The 16191-nt window shown below is 40.6% G+C and overlaps 2 protein-coding genes across 7 annotated transcripts; one reads left to right on the top strand and one right to left on the bottom strand.

Annotated features, from left to right (window-relative positions):
* Nucleotides 1–358: 358 nt before the first annotated feature.
* pigl (phosphatidylinositol glycan anchor biosynthesis class L) lies at nt 359–12511 on the top strand. 2 transcript variants are annotated; one of them, XM_022745955.1, is made up of 7 exons: nt 359–626; nt 1704–1803; nt 8284–8374; nt 9505–9572; nt 10576–10607; nt 11959–12092; nt 12334–12487. In XM_022745955.1, the coding sequence occupies exons 1-7, from the start codon at nt 368–370 to the stop codon at nt 12460–12462; spliced, it is 813 nt and encodes a 270-aa protein (XP_022601676.1). In that variant the 5' UTR covers nt 359–367; the 3' UTR covers nt 12463–12487. The 2 variants fall into 2 exon arrangements, with proteins under 2 accessions (XP_022601676.1, XP_022601677.1); XM_022745956.1 differs by lacking the exon at nt 11959–12092 and having other exon boundaries at nt 12334–12511.
* A 289-nt stretch (nt 12512–12800) lies between these two features.
* Nucleotides 12801–16092, bottom strand: cenpv (centromere protein V). 5 transcript variants are annotated; one of them, XM_022745960.1, is made up of 6 exons: nt 16048–16092; nt 13955–14045; nt 13756–13848; nt 13493–13562; nt 13303–13417; nt 12801–12979 (listed from the first exon to the last, which is right to left on the bottom strand). In XM_022745960.1, exons 2-6 carry the CDS (start codon nt 13960–13962, stop codon nt 12816–12818), a joined length of 450 nt encoding a protein of 149 aa, XP_022601681.1. In that variant the 5' UTR covers nt 13963–14045; nt 16048–16092; the 3' UTR covers nt 12801–12815. The 5 variants fall into 5 exon arrangements, with proteins under 5 accessions (XP_022601681.1, XP_022601679.1, XP_022601680.1 ...); XM_022745958.1 differs by having other exon boundaries at nt 13955–14048; nt 16048–16066; XM_022745959.1 differs by lacking the exon at nt 16048–16092 and adding an exon at nt 14197–14451.
* Nucleotides 16093–16191: the final 99 nt, after the last annotated feature.

The raw sequence follows: 16191 nt of genomic DNA on the forward strand, positions 1-16191 counted from the left end.
AATTTTCACTTTTCAAAAACATAAATTTTGCCTGATTTATGCAAGTTTCCTCTATATTTTCTAAGCCCCCTTTAATGAAACCCACCAAAAAATTATTGTTTAAAATGTTCGTGTATTCGCTCTCCTAATAATTTGATTCAAACTCAGATGAACTGAATAAACGACAGTGACTTCATTTGAGTAAAACACACCATTGTGTGGCTAAAAATAGGCAGCTATTACTTTGTTGGATTTAGTTTTACATCCTGTAAAGAAGGGGTCACGTCAGATATATCAGACAGACTGCGTACCTGTTTTTGGCACGTGGAACCATTTGCATATTGGACTTTTGTCTTTACACGGATTGTTTACGGTAACGGTCAAAATAATGAGTATTTACCTGATTTTCTTCTTAGTTTTATCCTATTTGGTTTCGATAAAATGCCTTTACTATCGACATCGGCGAACTTTGGTGAAGTCGTTGAAACGTGTAATGAACGTTTTACCAGGCAGAGAAGCCGACGGCGCTGATATCACAGCTCTGATTGTAACTGCGCATCCGGATGATGAATGTATGTTCTTCGCGCCAACGATTATACGACTCGTTGAGTTAAATGCCAGCGTCCATTTGCTGTGTTTATCTGAAGGTACGGTGACAGCACAGTATTGTTTGCATGAATAACGTCAATAAGTCAATGTGAGCTAAAGTAAGACTTGTTGTGGTGTGTTGCTAACTAGCCCTAGCTAGTCTTGGTTACATGTTTGACTCGTGAGTTAACGGAAAATAGTAAAACATAAAAGTAAATCTGCCTTTTTAAGGAAAGTGAAATAGCAGCTCTCTCAAAACAGTAACGTGCCTTTGCAAATCATCACATATTACATATAGTTACAGTGTATGTCCATTATCAGTCTCCGGTATAAGAATTACTGTGTCTCACTGAATAACACACCATTTATGCTGCCAGACGAGGTGCTGCAGACATTTTACTCTGGATTTAATGTCCTGGTTCTTTCTTGCCTTAAACTGGTTTTATTTAAGCACAATTGTTGCTATCATATATCCACTGAAAACAGATAGAGCTGAAAAACATTTCTATTTAAAACCGTACAATGTTGTGTTTACATAATAAATAGCCTAGAATCAGGAAGTTGTTTGCTGGTGTTTTATTTGTGATTTCTGTGTGGCTTGTGCTAATCACTTTCTTAACTATAGATCAGATGGCAAACTTTGCACCTTTTAGTTTTTCCACTGTAGTTTGGAAAGATTTCTTAAGATTAATAGTTGCTGAATTTTAGGTGAAATATGAAAGCAAAGAAAGAAGGGTAAAGATGTAAAATCAAATTATGAAAATCAAACAAATTTATGTTACAGGATTTTCAACAGCAACTGTCTTTTTTAAGAAATGCTTCACAGTGTTTGTGTTCATCATCTTTTAAATACAAAATAAACAAGGCCTTCATGGGTGAATTGAAGGTGCTCTCACAGCAAGATAAATCAAGCTACACAAAAACACAGAAGTACAAATGTAGTGATTATGTATAAGTAAAAGTATCAACCTTTGTCACCCAACACACTCAATTTCTAAAAGGTGGCATTGCTTGTTGTTTCAAAATGTTTCAAAATTGTGCCTCGACAGAATCTTCTGACAGAATTCAGACTTGTACTTGGATTTTCCATACATTACACTACATCTACAGTAATTTCTACTCCTAATATCATACAGGAAACTACTACAACCAAGGAGCTCAGCGTAAACAGGAACTTCTCAACAGCTGTGCCGTGTTGGGGATACCAGCCTCCAGAGTCACAGTAGTAGACCATAAGTAAGCAGCCCTCTGCACCAAACACACAACATGCAAATTACCTTATTTCAGTTGTGTTCCTTTTTAATGTTAAAGGCACTGAATTTGTGTTGGCTTGTAAAAATGTTGCTGTTGAATGTACAGATTTGGGTTAAACGTGACTACTGTACATGTCCATTTGTGACTGAATTTTGTTTTAAAACTAATTAGCTTTAAAAAATCACTTAACAAAACATACTTAGGCTGCCTTCAGTTCAGGACTCAGGTCTCTTCCTATGTCTTCCTAATGAAGCTAGTCATTATCAGAGGCAGTGATAGGTCTGACATCAACATATCTATACATCTATCTACTATATATATACTTTTTTTTTTGTATATCCATCGCCAAAAAATAAAGTAAAAGTGAAGCAAGTTCTGAAATTATTGTCAAAGCAAACTTCAACTTCTTTTTTTTATTAACTTTTTTACTAACTTATTGTTTTTTTTAATGTTTGCACCAATGAGCTGCTTGTATGCTCTCAGCAATCTATCAAGCTGTTGGAGCAGTCATGATGGAACAGTCAATGATACCTAAGGGGAAATTGGTACATGTGGATGACTGTAAGGTTGGTTGACGTTATTTTCTAGACAGTAATTGCCTACTAATTTAGTTACTTTGTTTTCTACCCAATTAAACTATTATATATTTTGGTGCTACCAAAATACAGTCCCTCATCCATTAGTGTCTGCTGAGCCAGGTAGTTCAGATTTGCTGACAATAAGCCTCAGATTTGCATGGTACTTTTTTTCTAACAATTTCTTGTTTAGCTCTGTAAGAAAATACCTGCACATTCCAGCTTTGTTGCAGGAACATGACAGTTTAAAGAAAAATTCTAGCTTTTGTTTGCCAGCTCATTCATCTCAGAGAACTATAGAAAAATACATAATACCATTTTTTCCCACAGCAAATGTAAATGTGTCGCTTCACTGAATCAAATATTGTATTTTATGGAACGCTATAAGTCATAGAAACAGATTTAGATCTTTCAGTGTGGCTGTGAATGCCTCCAACAGACTTCATTCATAACCATTGTCATTTCACTGTCAGAGTGGTGCGCAGAATTTGGAGACTGAACTAAACTCTATTGTTGTTTCTAATACTTGTGGAACTTGCTCTTCTTCTGTTTTCTTCTATATTTTGTTTTGTTGTTGATGCAGCTGTAAGACTCTCAGTCCTCTGGCTCAGGCTATTGGCAAGGTCAAGTTACAGAGAAAATAGCTGTTAAAGGTGATGTTGAAAAAGGGGATTTTTTTTCCCCGTGGATCAACCCTGCAGCTTCCCTTGAAAATGCAGTGAGTTTCTAAGAACCTTGGGGCTGCCTACATGTGAGTGTCTACATGTTGTCTCACCAGGAGAGCTGTATGAACTCTGGCACTAACCTGGGACTCACAGTAATAAGCTGGCAGCCTGCCCAGGTTGTCTGCCCGAGCGAACATTGTTGGTGTGTGTTTTAAAACACACACACAGACTTCACAGTTTTATCATCTTGTGCACACAGAGTATAGCTGAACTTTGATCTTAGTGCTGTCTGCACTTCTGTTGAACTGGAGTGTAGCCCATTTTCCCTTTCTGTGTATTCTGTTGTTTGCCCAAAACACACACCTAATCAGCACTTTGAGAGCTCCATCCCTACTCACTCTATCACAACCTCTCTCTTCTCTCTCTCGTTTTCCTCTCTCTCTCTCTCTCTCTCTCTCTCTCTCTCTCTCTCTCTCTCTCTCTCTCTCTCTCTCTCTCTCTCTCTCTCTCTCTCTCTCTCTGTCTCTCTATCTCTCTCTCTCTGTCTCTCTCACACACACTACTCTCTCCCTCTGTTCCACCCCTCCTCCTCTTGTCCATGTCTGCTGGAGCCAACTGCCAAGGACTGTGGGATACATTTTGGCAGCACTATGAGCACTGCTAATGTAGGTCATTCCAAACTGTTTTTCCAAACTGTGTGTCTTTACATAGCTAGCCATGCTTTGGCTTTGCTCTTAACCTTCTCTGACCAAGTATGTGCAGATGTACATCCTTGACTTGACCTCTCCCTGTTTTTCTTACTTCTCATTTTATTGTGCAAACACTGGTGGTCAGTCCATTATAAACAGCACAAAAGAAATGTTGAATTACAATTCTACAAAGTATAATAACCATCTGCTGTGTGGGGCTTTTTGCATCTTATCAGTTTGATGTGAGCATTTCCACACAGTTAGAAACACCTGGCTAAAACAAATCCAGTCTAATACAACAGCCCTGCAATGAATCCTATCTGATCACTTTTTGTTGAAACTGTTTTAAAAGATGTGATGATTTAATATTATGGTGGACTGTACTTTGTGGTGCTGTAGAATTATATTGTATTCTGCTAAGAGGTGTTTCTAATATTTTGCCTACACTCATTTACACATACCTGAGGCATTAAATTAAAAACACAGAGTGAGGCATTTCATAAACTGCAGTTTCACATCAGTCTTCTCCAGACGAATTATTCAAGATCCATTTAATTTGTCAAATAGTTTGTACATCACGCAGCTAAGTGTATTGTGAACAAATAATTACAAAGTTCAATTTCATACCTTTTATTATTTCTGATATTTTCTCACTGACAACTGCTTTGGTTGTGTGAACCTACTGAGCTGCTGTCAATGAGGAAACTGAAAATAGATAATAAAGCAAAGGAATTGGATCCGCATAGCAATCATTTAGCCACGTAATGCTTTCTGCTGTTTTCACAGCTGTGAAACAATGGCCCTGTAAGCTTCAGTAGTTTAGGAAACGACCGTTGTATAGAACTAAAGAAACTAAGTCAAAGTTTGTTTGGTTTTCTTACAAACTCACTCAGAGTTTTGAAGGGTACAGGGTTACACAACAAGGACTGGGGGTGAGTGTATCTCTTATGCAGTCGTTGCAGTTCTATACTGATCCACAGACAAAGCTCAAATGTTTAGGAGGTTTACAGTGAAGTCATCGAAGATAATGTCAAGTCTAAAACAAGCAGTATGGTTATGAAAATGAGCACTTTGGCTCAAGAGTGGAGATTTTTATGTGATACTATCAAAGGACAAAACCTAACGCAGATCCTCAGTTCTGTGGGGGCGTAAAATATTTGCCAAGTTTGGCTGCCGAGCAGAGTGTTATGTTTTAGTAATGCGAACACCAACCAGGTCATGTGCTGTGCATCGGAAAGTCAGCCCAGTTTGCTTTGCTGTTACAGTTTTTTTTTTTTAATCCATCTTAATGAGTTAATAGGTCTTGTAATGTCACTTGTATTCCTGTCTAGTGAGTGGATTTATATCAGACCAATCGTGATACAAATGAACTCATAATAAGAAATAACTGTCATTGTCCTCATACAAGTGGAGGAACATCAAGAGTTTGTCAGACCTGGTAAAACTGTATTAGAAATGAGCAAAAAAATATAGTAGTTGTTACTACACTAGATGAATGTTAAGATGTATTTTTTGCAGTATGGGCTGGGTCTCTGTACTGTCATCTCATTCATTAGTGTAGAGTGATGCACTGGCTTGACTGGATCTTAGTTTTCAAGCTGAGATCTCGACTCCACAACAAAAGTCCAGTGCGCAGTGTGGATTATGTGTCATGATGACAGATCTGGGTGAAACTTTCTGACTCACAACTACAGTCTAGTCCTCCAAGATGACAGGAATAACACGTGGATTCTGTTTTAAAATAGGATTTTCCCTTTAATGCTCACTGAATAGGACAGCTGTGTTGACAGTATCTGGGGCCCCAGTGCATGTTGGGGCCTTTGTGATCAAGCTCGATCTGAGCACGCTCTGCTGCCTCTCCACTTGCACTGGCTTGACCTCTGTCTGCTGCCTGGACTCTATTATAGCTGCTCACTGCACAAATCCAACCATTCCACTTCTTCATTACATTACTCATCAGACTGTACTGAAGCCTCTCTCTAGCTCACCAACACACATCTCTTTCTAACTGTAACGATTTAACCCTGTCCATGGTAACATACTGCAGATTTACTTTTACAAACAAAGATTTTGTTTTTCATTGGATTAGTCAAATTCTCTGTATGGAAGTAATCACAGAGCTTTTTCTGAAAAGGAAAGCTGTATTCACTGCAGTAACATTTCACTCCCACACAAGGTTTAAATATACATTGATCAGAGGTAAAAAAAAAAAAAAAAAAATAGCCCTCACTGATTTATAAGCACATGGCGGGGTGCAGTAAATTGTGGAGAGATGTTCCAGCCCTGCCACTGACCTCTGGCTGTGCTTTTATCCTAGATACATTTGTCACCACCACACACTGCTCCCTTGCGTAGTGAAAGAGTTGTTTCTCATTTATTGAATCCTGCAGCCAGCAGCAAACTGTAATTTTGTCACATTACATTGCTCTTTTTCTGCTCAGCTTACTTTCAAAACAACGCTAACAGCATTATTTCCATGGTTACTTTCATGACAGTTTATTACCTCAGCATGGGTGAATATTGGCAGAACCTGCAGCCACAGATGTCTGTAAGTCATTGTGAAACAACATGTGTCTATTGCTGTTGTTACTATAGTTGTAACTGCCTTATTACACTGGGATATTGTGGGTGTACTGTAGGCATTTAGTGGCATCTCAACAGTTCCCAGCAGGACATATAATCTGACTGTGTGGACAGAAGTCTGGCAGTTTCAGGCCTGTGGTCCATGTGACCAGACTAAACAAGCTCTCTCTCTCTCTCTCTCTCTCTCTCTCTCTCTCTCTCTCCCCCCCCTCTCTCTCTCCCCCCTCTCTCAAGCTCACTCGCTCACATACACACACACACACACACACACACACACACACACACACAGAATCCCCTTACTGGGCCAAAGTTCAACAACTGCATACAGATGCCTGCAAGCAATTAGACATCCACATGCAAAGCTACAAAAGGGAGCTGGGGAGGTTACTTTAGGACATTTTGTACTGTTGCCATGGTGAAGCTGACACTCAGCCTGCATCCTGCTTGAAAAAGGTCAGGTGTCTTATATCTTTTGTTCATTTTTCTCCCCCCCCCCCTCCTTGCAGCCTTGTGCTTAGCTACGGTTGTCAAGCTGTAAGGCCTAATAATAAATAATAAATGAATAAATGCATCAGTTCAAAAAAATGGATCGTTAAAAAACAGATAGAGCTACAGTGAAGCCACGTTGTGAATTCAGAATGATATTAAGATACTTCATATTCATGCGCTTGAGCCAAATTTTAGCAAAACTTTACTTGTTTTCATTAACTTTCACTCTTAAGATTACAGTAATTAGGACAGTAGCCTTGTATTTTATTAATTAATCAACATTTCTTTCCATAACATAACTCACAGTGCCATCCAACTTTAATAAAACACGCCTCTTCAAGCTCTTATGATATGTAGGTCACTGGTATCAAAGTGTCACAGCAGCGCATTCACTCGATGACAGACAGTTTTAGACTATCTCTGAACCCCTGACCCTCTGCCCCTCCTCCATGTGACACAGCCAACCCTCCACCCCTTCCACCCCCCACCCCCCTACACCCACCCCTGACCCTCACATCACTGGCAGCCAATAGATTTGTGGCCTAATCCATCACTTCCCTCGACTAGCTCAACTGTCCTGGCACATTGTTAGTGACGAAGGGGAGGGGAACAATTGTTGACCCACCCCTCCCCACCCCTCCCTACCCCCCACCCACACACACACCCACATTATACATTTAGATATACGTACACATGCATGCATGCACGCACTGTCACTCACACCACCCATGTGCTCCGCCAAGTGTACAACAACACATGGCCTCATTGATCTTTCTCCTTATCTTGTCAAACCAGCACCTCCACAGTTTAGTACTTTAAACTGCAGTGCAGTGTCGTCAGTTTCCTTTGTTGGTTTAGTTTTTCATCAACATAAAGCAGAGAAGCGAGAACCAATGCGCAAGTTAGATTCACTCTACCTTCAGATCTTTTTTTTTTTTTTTTTGATGTGAACTGTTTTGGCCCATCTCATATCTGAGTATGTTTCTAAGCACCTCTCTCCCTTTATTCTTATTTTGTAGCTGCTTTCTCTTGAGTTCAAGGAGGATGTTGAAAACTCATAGAGAGAAATACTTTCATTTTTTAAACTGAGACTGAGACTTTGTATGTTTAGTAAGCTGCGAGCTTACTAGTGTGTGATGTTTGATGTATCCTCCATGTTGTCTCCAGGCTGTAGTTTCAGATGAACAGGATGCTAAGGGCCTTCTGACCCCTGACCCCCAGACTTCCCAGCACTCCCTCATGTTTGCATTCCACAACAGCCTATTTTCAAACGCTGGGTTGAATCTGCTCTGTGCAGGGATCTGGTGCTTGAGACAGGAAGTAGACTGTTCAGCCTCAGAAACATTCAGTGCGTATGTTGTGTAGAATTCAACACAGACACAATGCACTCCTGTATATCAGTCAAACACTGTGGTAAAATTAATTGGGTTGATAACCAGAGTCCATTTCTTTGCTCTCCAGAAAACTTCCAGACGACCCCAAAGCAGAATGGAGCGTCTCTTTGGTCTCTTCTGTAATTGTGAGGCACATCCGCGCCCACTCCGTCAACATGGTACGCTCAGCTCTGCCTTACATTTTTGACTTTCAAAGCAGTGGCTTCTCTGTCATTTCCTGTTAGATGTTAGCACACAGTTTCCTTGCCATTGTTTTGTTTTTACCATATGTTTTGGCAACACAGCTTCCTAGCTCATTATCCCAGTTCCACTGTGGTCTGTGCAATAATCCTGTCAGCCGCCATCTCTCTTTTTGTCCGACGCACACTGTATTTCAAGCCTCCCAAAAAACAAGGGGAAATTGCCTCTGCTGCAGTAGAAAGTTTGGATTCAGTTTCTGTGTTTACACAGAGATTCTTATCGGGCCCAGTCCAGTTCTGCACTATTAGGTGATGGGAATGTGGCAAATTTAGAATCAAAGCATTTTCAACCAGTCCGTCTCAACAGGGGCAAAAATAGTCAAACGCTCTGACACACAGAAAGTACAGCAGCAATGGCACACACAGTTCTTTAGGGGTAGACGATTAAGAAGTACAGCTGGTTCTGCTATTTTTTAGTTGCTGATCTTTTTTTGTTATCAAAGACGACAAACAAACACCATCTCCTCCCATCCTGTCAGGCTCACAGCAAAAAATGCCTCTAGACAAGAAAGTAGCTCAGAGAATCAGTCAGTCACACGTAGAGATCGTCTCTAATGAATGCAGACAGGGAAATTAGGCACAGAGATAACAAACTTTAAACTGGATGATGTTTCACTCGTCTAACACTGTGCCATTCTCTTGCTTTTCCATTACAAGCCAGCTAGATTGAAAAGATTCAGAGTTTACAAGTTGTATAATGTGGAGGTTGGGAGCTTAAACTTGTGCTTGATTGCAAAGACATGGTCATGGTAGAATATGCCTGAGCATAGCAAATGCCAAGTCTTTAGTCAAGCATTTTTTCTTTCCCTTTGACCTGATTTTTTTTTTTTTTTCACTTGCTTCCTCTGGTGTGCAAGCATGCACACAGAAAAAGGCTTTTTAAATATCAGTTGTCAGCTGCCAAGCAGCTCCGCAGTCAGACACAGAAACCCTTCCACTAACCCAAGAAAAATCTCTCCCTTTGCCTTTGCCTTAGTTTATTTAAATTCACTTTTAGATACCCAGATTCTGGCTCTTCACCCACACAATGAGAGATTTTGTTGTTTTAGGTGCTGACCTTCGATGGAAGAGGAGTGAGCGGCCATGCCAATCATACAGCCGTCCATAAAGCTGTCAGGTACAGAATGAACTTTAAGGCCTTGCCATCAGAAAAACAACTGTATTTTTTAAATCCCTCAACTTAAAGGGATATTGTGTGGCTTTCACATACACACAGAGACCAGCCCACTCCACAATCATAAAACACTGTCCAGGAAAATGCAGAACATTTAGACTCACATTAACATCCATCTCTCCAAATGTTTCCACACACACACACACACACACACACACACACACACACACACACACACACACACACACACACCATGTTTTTCAGAATTGGTCTTGTTACATAGCTGAGAGGTCATCCAAACAGAGTCCTCAGAGGCTCTCGGCTCTGCTCCCAGAGAGCAGCAGTAAATCCTGTCCCTGAAGTGGTGAGGTGGGAGGGCAGCTCTGGTTTGGAGAGGCCGACCAGGCAAGTTGCATCAGACTGTTGGTTTTTTGCACTGTGAAGTGTACATTGCTGTCCCCAAACTGTGTAGCTGTCTTTCAATCTGTGGGCCTCGTCTGTTGATAAGATGTGAGCTCTCCAGCTCACGTCTCATGATTCCCATTAGGCGGGAACCCAGAGGCACTTTGTACTAGTTGCACAGTGCTCTAAATCTCAAGTTTGTTTTTGTCAACATTTTAAAAATCAAGTGTACATTGAAGCTATACTACAATATAGTGTAATATAAAAGGGAGAGTGATGTCATTGCTGCCCCTCAACACTCAATACAACATGAACCAGAAACACACATAACGGTATATGTGGCAGTAGCTTGGCTGCAGCACTGCGTGGTTCTCTCTGTGAGCTTACAGTCATTGACTTTTTACCCATTTGAGTTTATAATCACTGCAGCCAAAACTGTCATTTTATTTATGCACCGGCAAGTAGAAACATGGCAGTGTGGGTATTTTATGCTCCAGTTGCCAACACAAACTTTTATCAGTAAGATGTATCATCTCTTTGTCAACAGTATTTGCATCCTTGACATTTTCAGTGAGTAACCCTTTTTTTTTCTCTCCATCTACAGCCATCTGGCTTCTACTGGACAAGTGCCCAATGGTAGGTTTGACACAAAGAAAACTTTCAAGAGGTTTATATTTTCACAGTTTGTGACCGAAGTATCACAGGCCGGATTTACTGATCACTCTTTAGAAAACTGTCCGTAAAAGTAAAAATTCTTGAGCAAGGAACTGAATCCCAGTTATGTGAAGCGCAATGAGTGTACATGCTTATAATTGTATTAACTATTAAGCTTTAAGTATGACTTTAAATTAAGGACACAAACGGCTTCGCAATCAGACAAGACAGGAATGGCTTCCTCACATGAGATACACCACCTCCCTAGTCTGCATTTTTCACATTGAGAACCCTGGAAAGTAAACACTGGCTCGGACTGGGTATTTTGTTAATGTACGGCGCCCTCTTCTGTTCAAAACAGTTGCATGAGTCTTGCGTCTTCTACACATTTTGGTCTGCTGGTGGCAGCATGGGGCCAGGTGGATATCACAGCAGAGACGCCAGCTGCAATTCAAACCTTTATTTTTCAGGTGTGTGCCCTCAAACTGAGATTGATGTCGTGGCTCGAGCTGTTGCTGAACTTAGAGTTTCAGTTGGCTCTGAAAGGTCTGATGCCGGTGCCCACGGGGAATTTCTTAAATAGAATGTGAAAGGAAAAGTAGGACAGTGAGGGGGAAGCATGTTACAACAAGCTGACTGCTTTGCTAGTTTGGCCCACACAGAGCACTCCCACATCAAAGATTGAGTAGACAGCTTGATAAGGAACGAGCGTCACATGCCCGTGTAGTTTATCATATATGAGATCTAAACTGTTGTACCGGGCTGTTCCCAAACACACACACCAAACGACTTTGGTCCACCTTGACCTTTTTATCCTGCAGTGTGCAATCTTAGAAACATGCACACTGGTTATTTATTACCAGGCCTTTACACCTCACCTGTTGGACCAGTCTGACTGTAGCCTGAAGGAGAGGTGGGGGAGAATTAGGCCCAACGTGACTGTAATAAGCCTCTTCACCTGGCAGTACAGCAAGACTCCCTGCTCATTACCAACAGCTTTAAGCTTCTTGTGCTCCACAAACTCCTGCTGCATGATGAATGTTATGGTTGAACGTTTCAGCACCATATTGAGTCTTGGCTCTGTAATATAATGTGATGTTTCTCTAGTGGGTTATCCAGTTTTTCTATGATTTCTTAAAAACTCCAATATCTCACAGACGCATTCAACTCCCATACAATCGTACCCACAACCTGTGCTACACCTACAGCCAAATGCTGCACACAAAGAAATGTTTGAGTTTGCTAACCTGAGAGTGGCCAAATGAAATGTCTGCTGCTGCAGTGAATGTTTAACAACGTTAACAGCTAACTGGGTCTCTGTCTGTTCTCCCAGACTGCTGTTTGCTCTCCCTGGTGACTGTTGGCCTCCTCAGGAAGTACATCGCCTTCCTGGAGCTTCCCCTCAGCTGGCTGCTGTCCTCGTGTCTCTGCTGCATTATAGGCTCACAGGGCTACAGGCAAGCCAAAGTAAGCCTTAGAATAGGCAGTTTGTTGGCAAGACATGCCATTGTGTAGTCTTAGAGGGCACACGTTTTTAGCATATTGTAACAAGAGCACATACGGTATTTGTGCTGAAGAAGCTGGAGTGGAGATAAAGTTTGTAAAAAGATATTCAACAGTAAACAGAGGAGGATTTAAACTGTCTCATTACACTAATACTACATACATAAATAAATTTACTCTCTTATTCTCTGTCTTTTCTTGTCAGGCTGCCATGCTTTGTCACCGCACTCAACTCCTGTGGTTTCGTTACCTATACATCACCTTCTCGCGGTACATGTTCGTAAACACATTCCAAATGATCCCACAAGGACCAAAGAACCTGAAGATCTATTAAAAGTTTGTCCCATCCTGAAGCACTGATAGATACACTGTTAGGTGTCTCGCTGCATAACTACTTGAATACAGAGGCGAGAGTGAATTTACAGGTTGTTTACAGATCTGATGAGCTGCTTTGCTCACAGTGAACATAAGCTTTCCATAAATAAAACTGACAGCAATCTTGAAATAATGAATTTCTTCTTGTTACAGAAATGTCTTTATAGTTTTTAGCCATTACACTGTATAAAAACAAAACGGGTTTGTATCGACTGTGGAGCTTCTTTATTTCATCTTATAACTTCACAGATTGTTGACAATACTGTCAAATATTTCTGGTGTACTACTGATTAAAAAAGTTAGATTCTTATATCACAGAGTTGTTGTTTTGTTGCTCTCAGCTGTGTCTGATGCATGTCGAGACATGTCTCTGATGCTCTTGTGAGCTTGCATGCTTTCTTCCCACTTCTCCCCACAGAAGTTCTCCTCTGTGACACTGCGCACAGTACCTGGATCCAGACAGTGTGGAGCAACACCTGGGGAGAAAACAATAACAACAAAGGACTTGTGACTGATTTGCATATGAACGACACAGTCCATTGTCACAGTCAACTTGGCTTTACCGGTTCAGTAATGCAAAGCGTTAGGTTTCAAGTCTGGTTTGTTATTTTCCTGATGTCACTGTTGGATCATTTAACTCCCATTGTGAACATAACATTTCAGCTTTTTTACAAATATCACAAAAGTATATTACAGAGCGGACAGGATAGTTTGGAGTTAAACACAGAAGGGCAATGAAATAAGTTTACAACACATGAGAGCAGTGTGACTATCTTGTGTCAGCAGTTGGAGGTCATACCATATCCATCAGGGTTGGAGCGTGGAGTGTAGAAACTTTGAACTCCACAGATTTTACAGAAGGTGTGTTTAGCAACGTGAGTGTTAAATGTGTATGTGGTCAGGTTATCCAGCCCCTGGGAAAGAGGAAAAAAAAACATTATTCACGCTCTTATGATTTTAAAGTTACATTGAGAAGCATAATTTCCTACCTGCAAGAGTGTGAAGTTATTTTTTGGAACAATGAAATGATGGTTTTGTTTCTTTGTGCAAATGCTACAGCTGGAGAAACAAACAACAAACAGTTTTTGGATCAATAGATTTTTTTCCACCTACAGTTAAAAATGTGACTTCTGGGTCTGAGTTACAATTTTGGCAGGAGACTACCAATTAATTTAAGATTTAAAATAAAAACCTCTCTTGATTCCTTCTTCATACAATTATCAAAGAATATCACTGAATTATTTATCCATACTTGCAATGGAAAACATGGAGGTCTGGGGAACACCGGACTTGAAATCTAACAGCCCCACAGTGGCAGCCGCCTGTATGTTTCACAAGATCCATTCTGTAGGTATAAAGAAAATGTTCATATTTGAGTATTTTGGGTGGCAAGCCTTACTTGAGTCACTTTGCTATCAACAAGTACAAGAAGAGGATTGTATTTACTCAGCTCTTTCATAAAGGTCTGGTTAAACTGGTGTGACGTGTCTGTTGTGAAACCTGCTGACGTGGAACTGGGCGTCCCAAATCAAAACAACCACCCTGCTGAAGAAAACACAATGACGCTGATCAAGGTCCATCACTGATAACACTCATATTTACATTAAAAGCCATTCACCTAGTTACGACTCTGACCCATTCACAGCTATTGATGTGACTATTGAGTATGTCATTTAAATTCAAAGTTGGGTACCTCTAAGAAAAGCCAGTGTCAAGTTTGCTGTCCTTGGCCATGGAAACTTTCATTTCATGTGCTAATAGTGTCAGCGTCCACAGTACTGGGCTAGGCCTATTTCCTGAAAGCTTATTTTTCCTGTAGCGGTCTGACATTGTCCATAATAATTCCCAGGAAGGGGCAGGGCAACCTACAGCACATTTGCACAAACACATTCCTCAGAGATTGAACTAGTTCAGCCAGACACCCAGCTCTGAGATGGAAAGCCCTGGGGCGGTGCATCACGAGTTGGGTGTCATATGACAGGGTGCTGGGAGGGTTGGGTAAGGGAATGCTGTGACCCAAATACATAAATTAGAACTCTCTTAGCTGTATCATATCTATGACCCAAAATAGAAACCCAGCAGGCTGCAGACCCCCATCTGAGATTTTGCTCTTTGATTTAATTTAGTTTACTGTGCCACAGATGCCTTTAATGATGGTGGGAGTTAAACATAGAAAATAACTGGTCAGTACTTGTTGGTTCCCAGACGCCTGAATCAGATGCTCAGTATGTTTTATCAGTCGGGTCACTTCTCTCCAGGACCATTTCACAAAAACTCACTACACCAAATGAAAAGCCTTGTCTGACTGTATATGAACTACATACAATCTTAAATCAGCATTTAACATGTGGAAATTTTCCAGTATCACCTGGGTATTGAGGTCATGCCAGGCTTATTTATACTTATGCTCATGGAAACAGGATCAAGACTTTTCCTGTAACTTTGACAATAAAAATATAATGGGTCACTGTTCTACCTTGGCATAAATTACTACTAAAGGGATTAACTAGGAAGGCGGACAAAAAAATCTGAACTCTGACTGAACTGTCAGTCATTCAGCTCAAGCTATAAAGATAATAATATGCCTATAAAGGCAGAAATACTCATATCATGTCCTGTAAGGAAGTGTGCATGAGAGCCACATTCAGCATTGGCTGATATCTCACAGGGCTGATGATGACCTGACAATCTGCTCTCTGGACACAGTATTTGCATCATGATAAGCCGAATTATTTTTTTTTTCTTTTCAGTAAAGACACCTAAATTCAAACAATCCCAAAGTGATATACTCATATCTATTGACATATCTAGTGACCTTTTAGTTACTAGGGAAGGTCATTTGAGGTTGGCTAAAAAGTACGCTACAATATACCAGGATATCTGACTAAATATGGTCTCACTAGATCTCAAACTTCTGTTGTTTCAGTATTAAGGTCCTGACCATTCAGTTTATGGTCATAACTATTATGGTATATGCCCGCCAGATACTCGGTATCAGCAAAATTTCCATTAAATTACATGTTTTTACATTGGTGACATGTTTTTACATTGGTGATTAGGCTGGCTATATATGAGTGTAATCTTTATTTAGACGATCTGTGTAATAAGAAACCTGATGTGGATTGGGATTGCAAGTAAATGAAATAAAGAGGGTAAAGAAGGGCAGTTAGCAGTATGATCTTCCTCTTTGCCTCAAATACTTTACCCTGCTGTCACAACAGCTGGTGGCACGTTTACCAAGCACGTTTCCATCTGCTAACAGGCACGTTTCATGCAGATCAACGGAATTCCAGTCTGCACATGTCCCTCTTGTGTGCCAGTCACATAAATACATAGACTCGATGAGTTCTTATTATGACAATGGGTACGATGTTTTGTTTTCTTGGAGAAAAAAAAGATCGGACAAAGTCTACGTGTGTGTAACAAGCAGGTCGCACTGTCATAACCTCATATCATACAAGATTTTGTCTATTTAGGTCTTGTATATTCCTTGAATGGGTCTGTATTATGATCCCATAATTTAGTCATCAAACATATTACTTACTGTAACACAGCAACCAATCGCTGAACAGACAAACAATTGCGCCATCCAATCAGAAGCTCGGGCAAGGTTCCTGTTGCTGTGGTGGTTCTAGCAAATTCTAGAGCCAGAACCGGAGTGTATTCAGATATTATTCCGCCACGGAGA

Source organism: Seriola dumerili, unplaced genomic scaffold (genome assembly GCF_002260705.1).
Source record: "Seriola dumerili isolate Sdu_G_001 unplaced genomic scaffold, Sdu_1.0 BDQW01000091.1, whole genome shotgun sequence".
Taxonomy (NCBI): domain Eukaryota; kingdom Metazoa; phylum Chordata; class Actinopteri; order Carangiformes; family Carangidae; genus Seriola; species Seriola dumerili.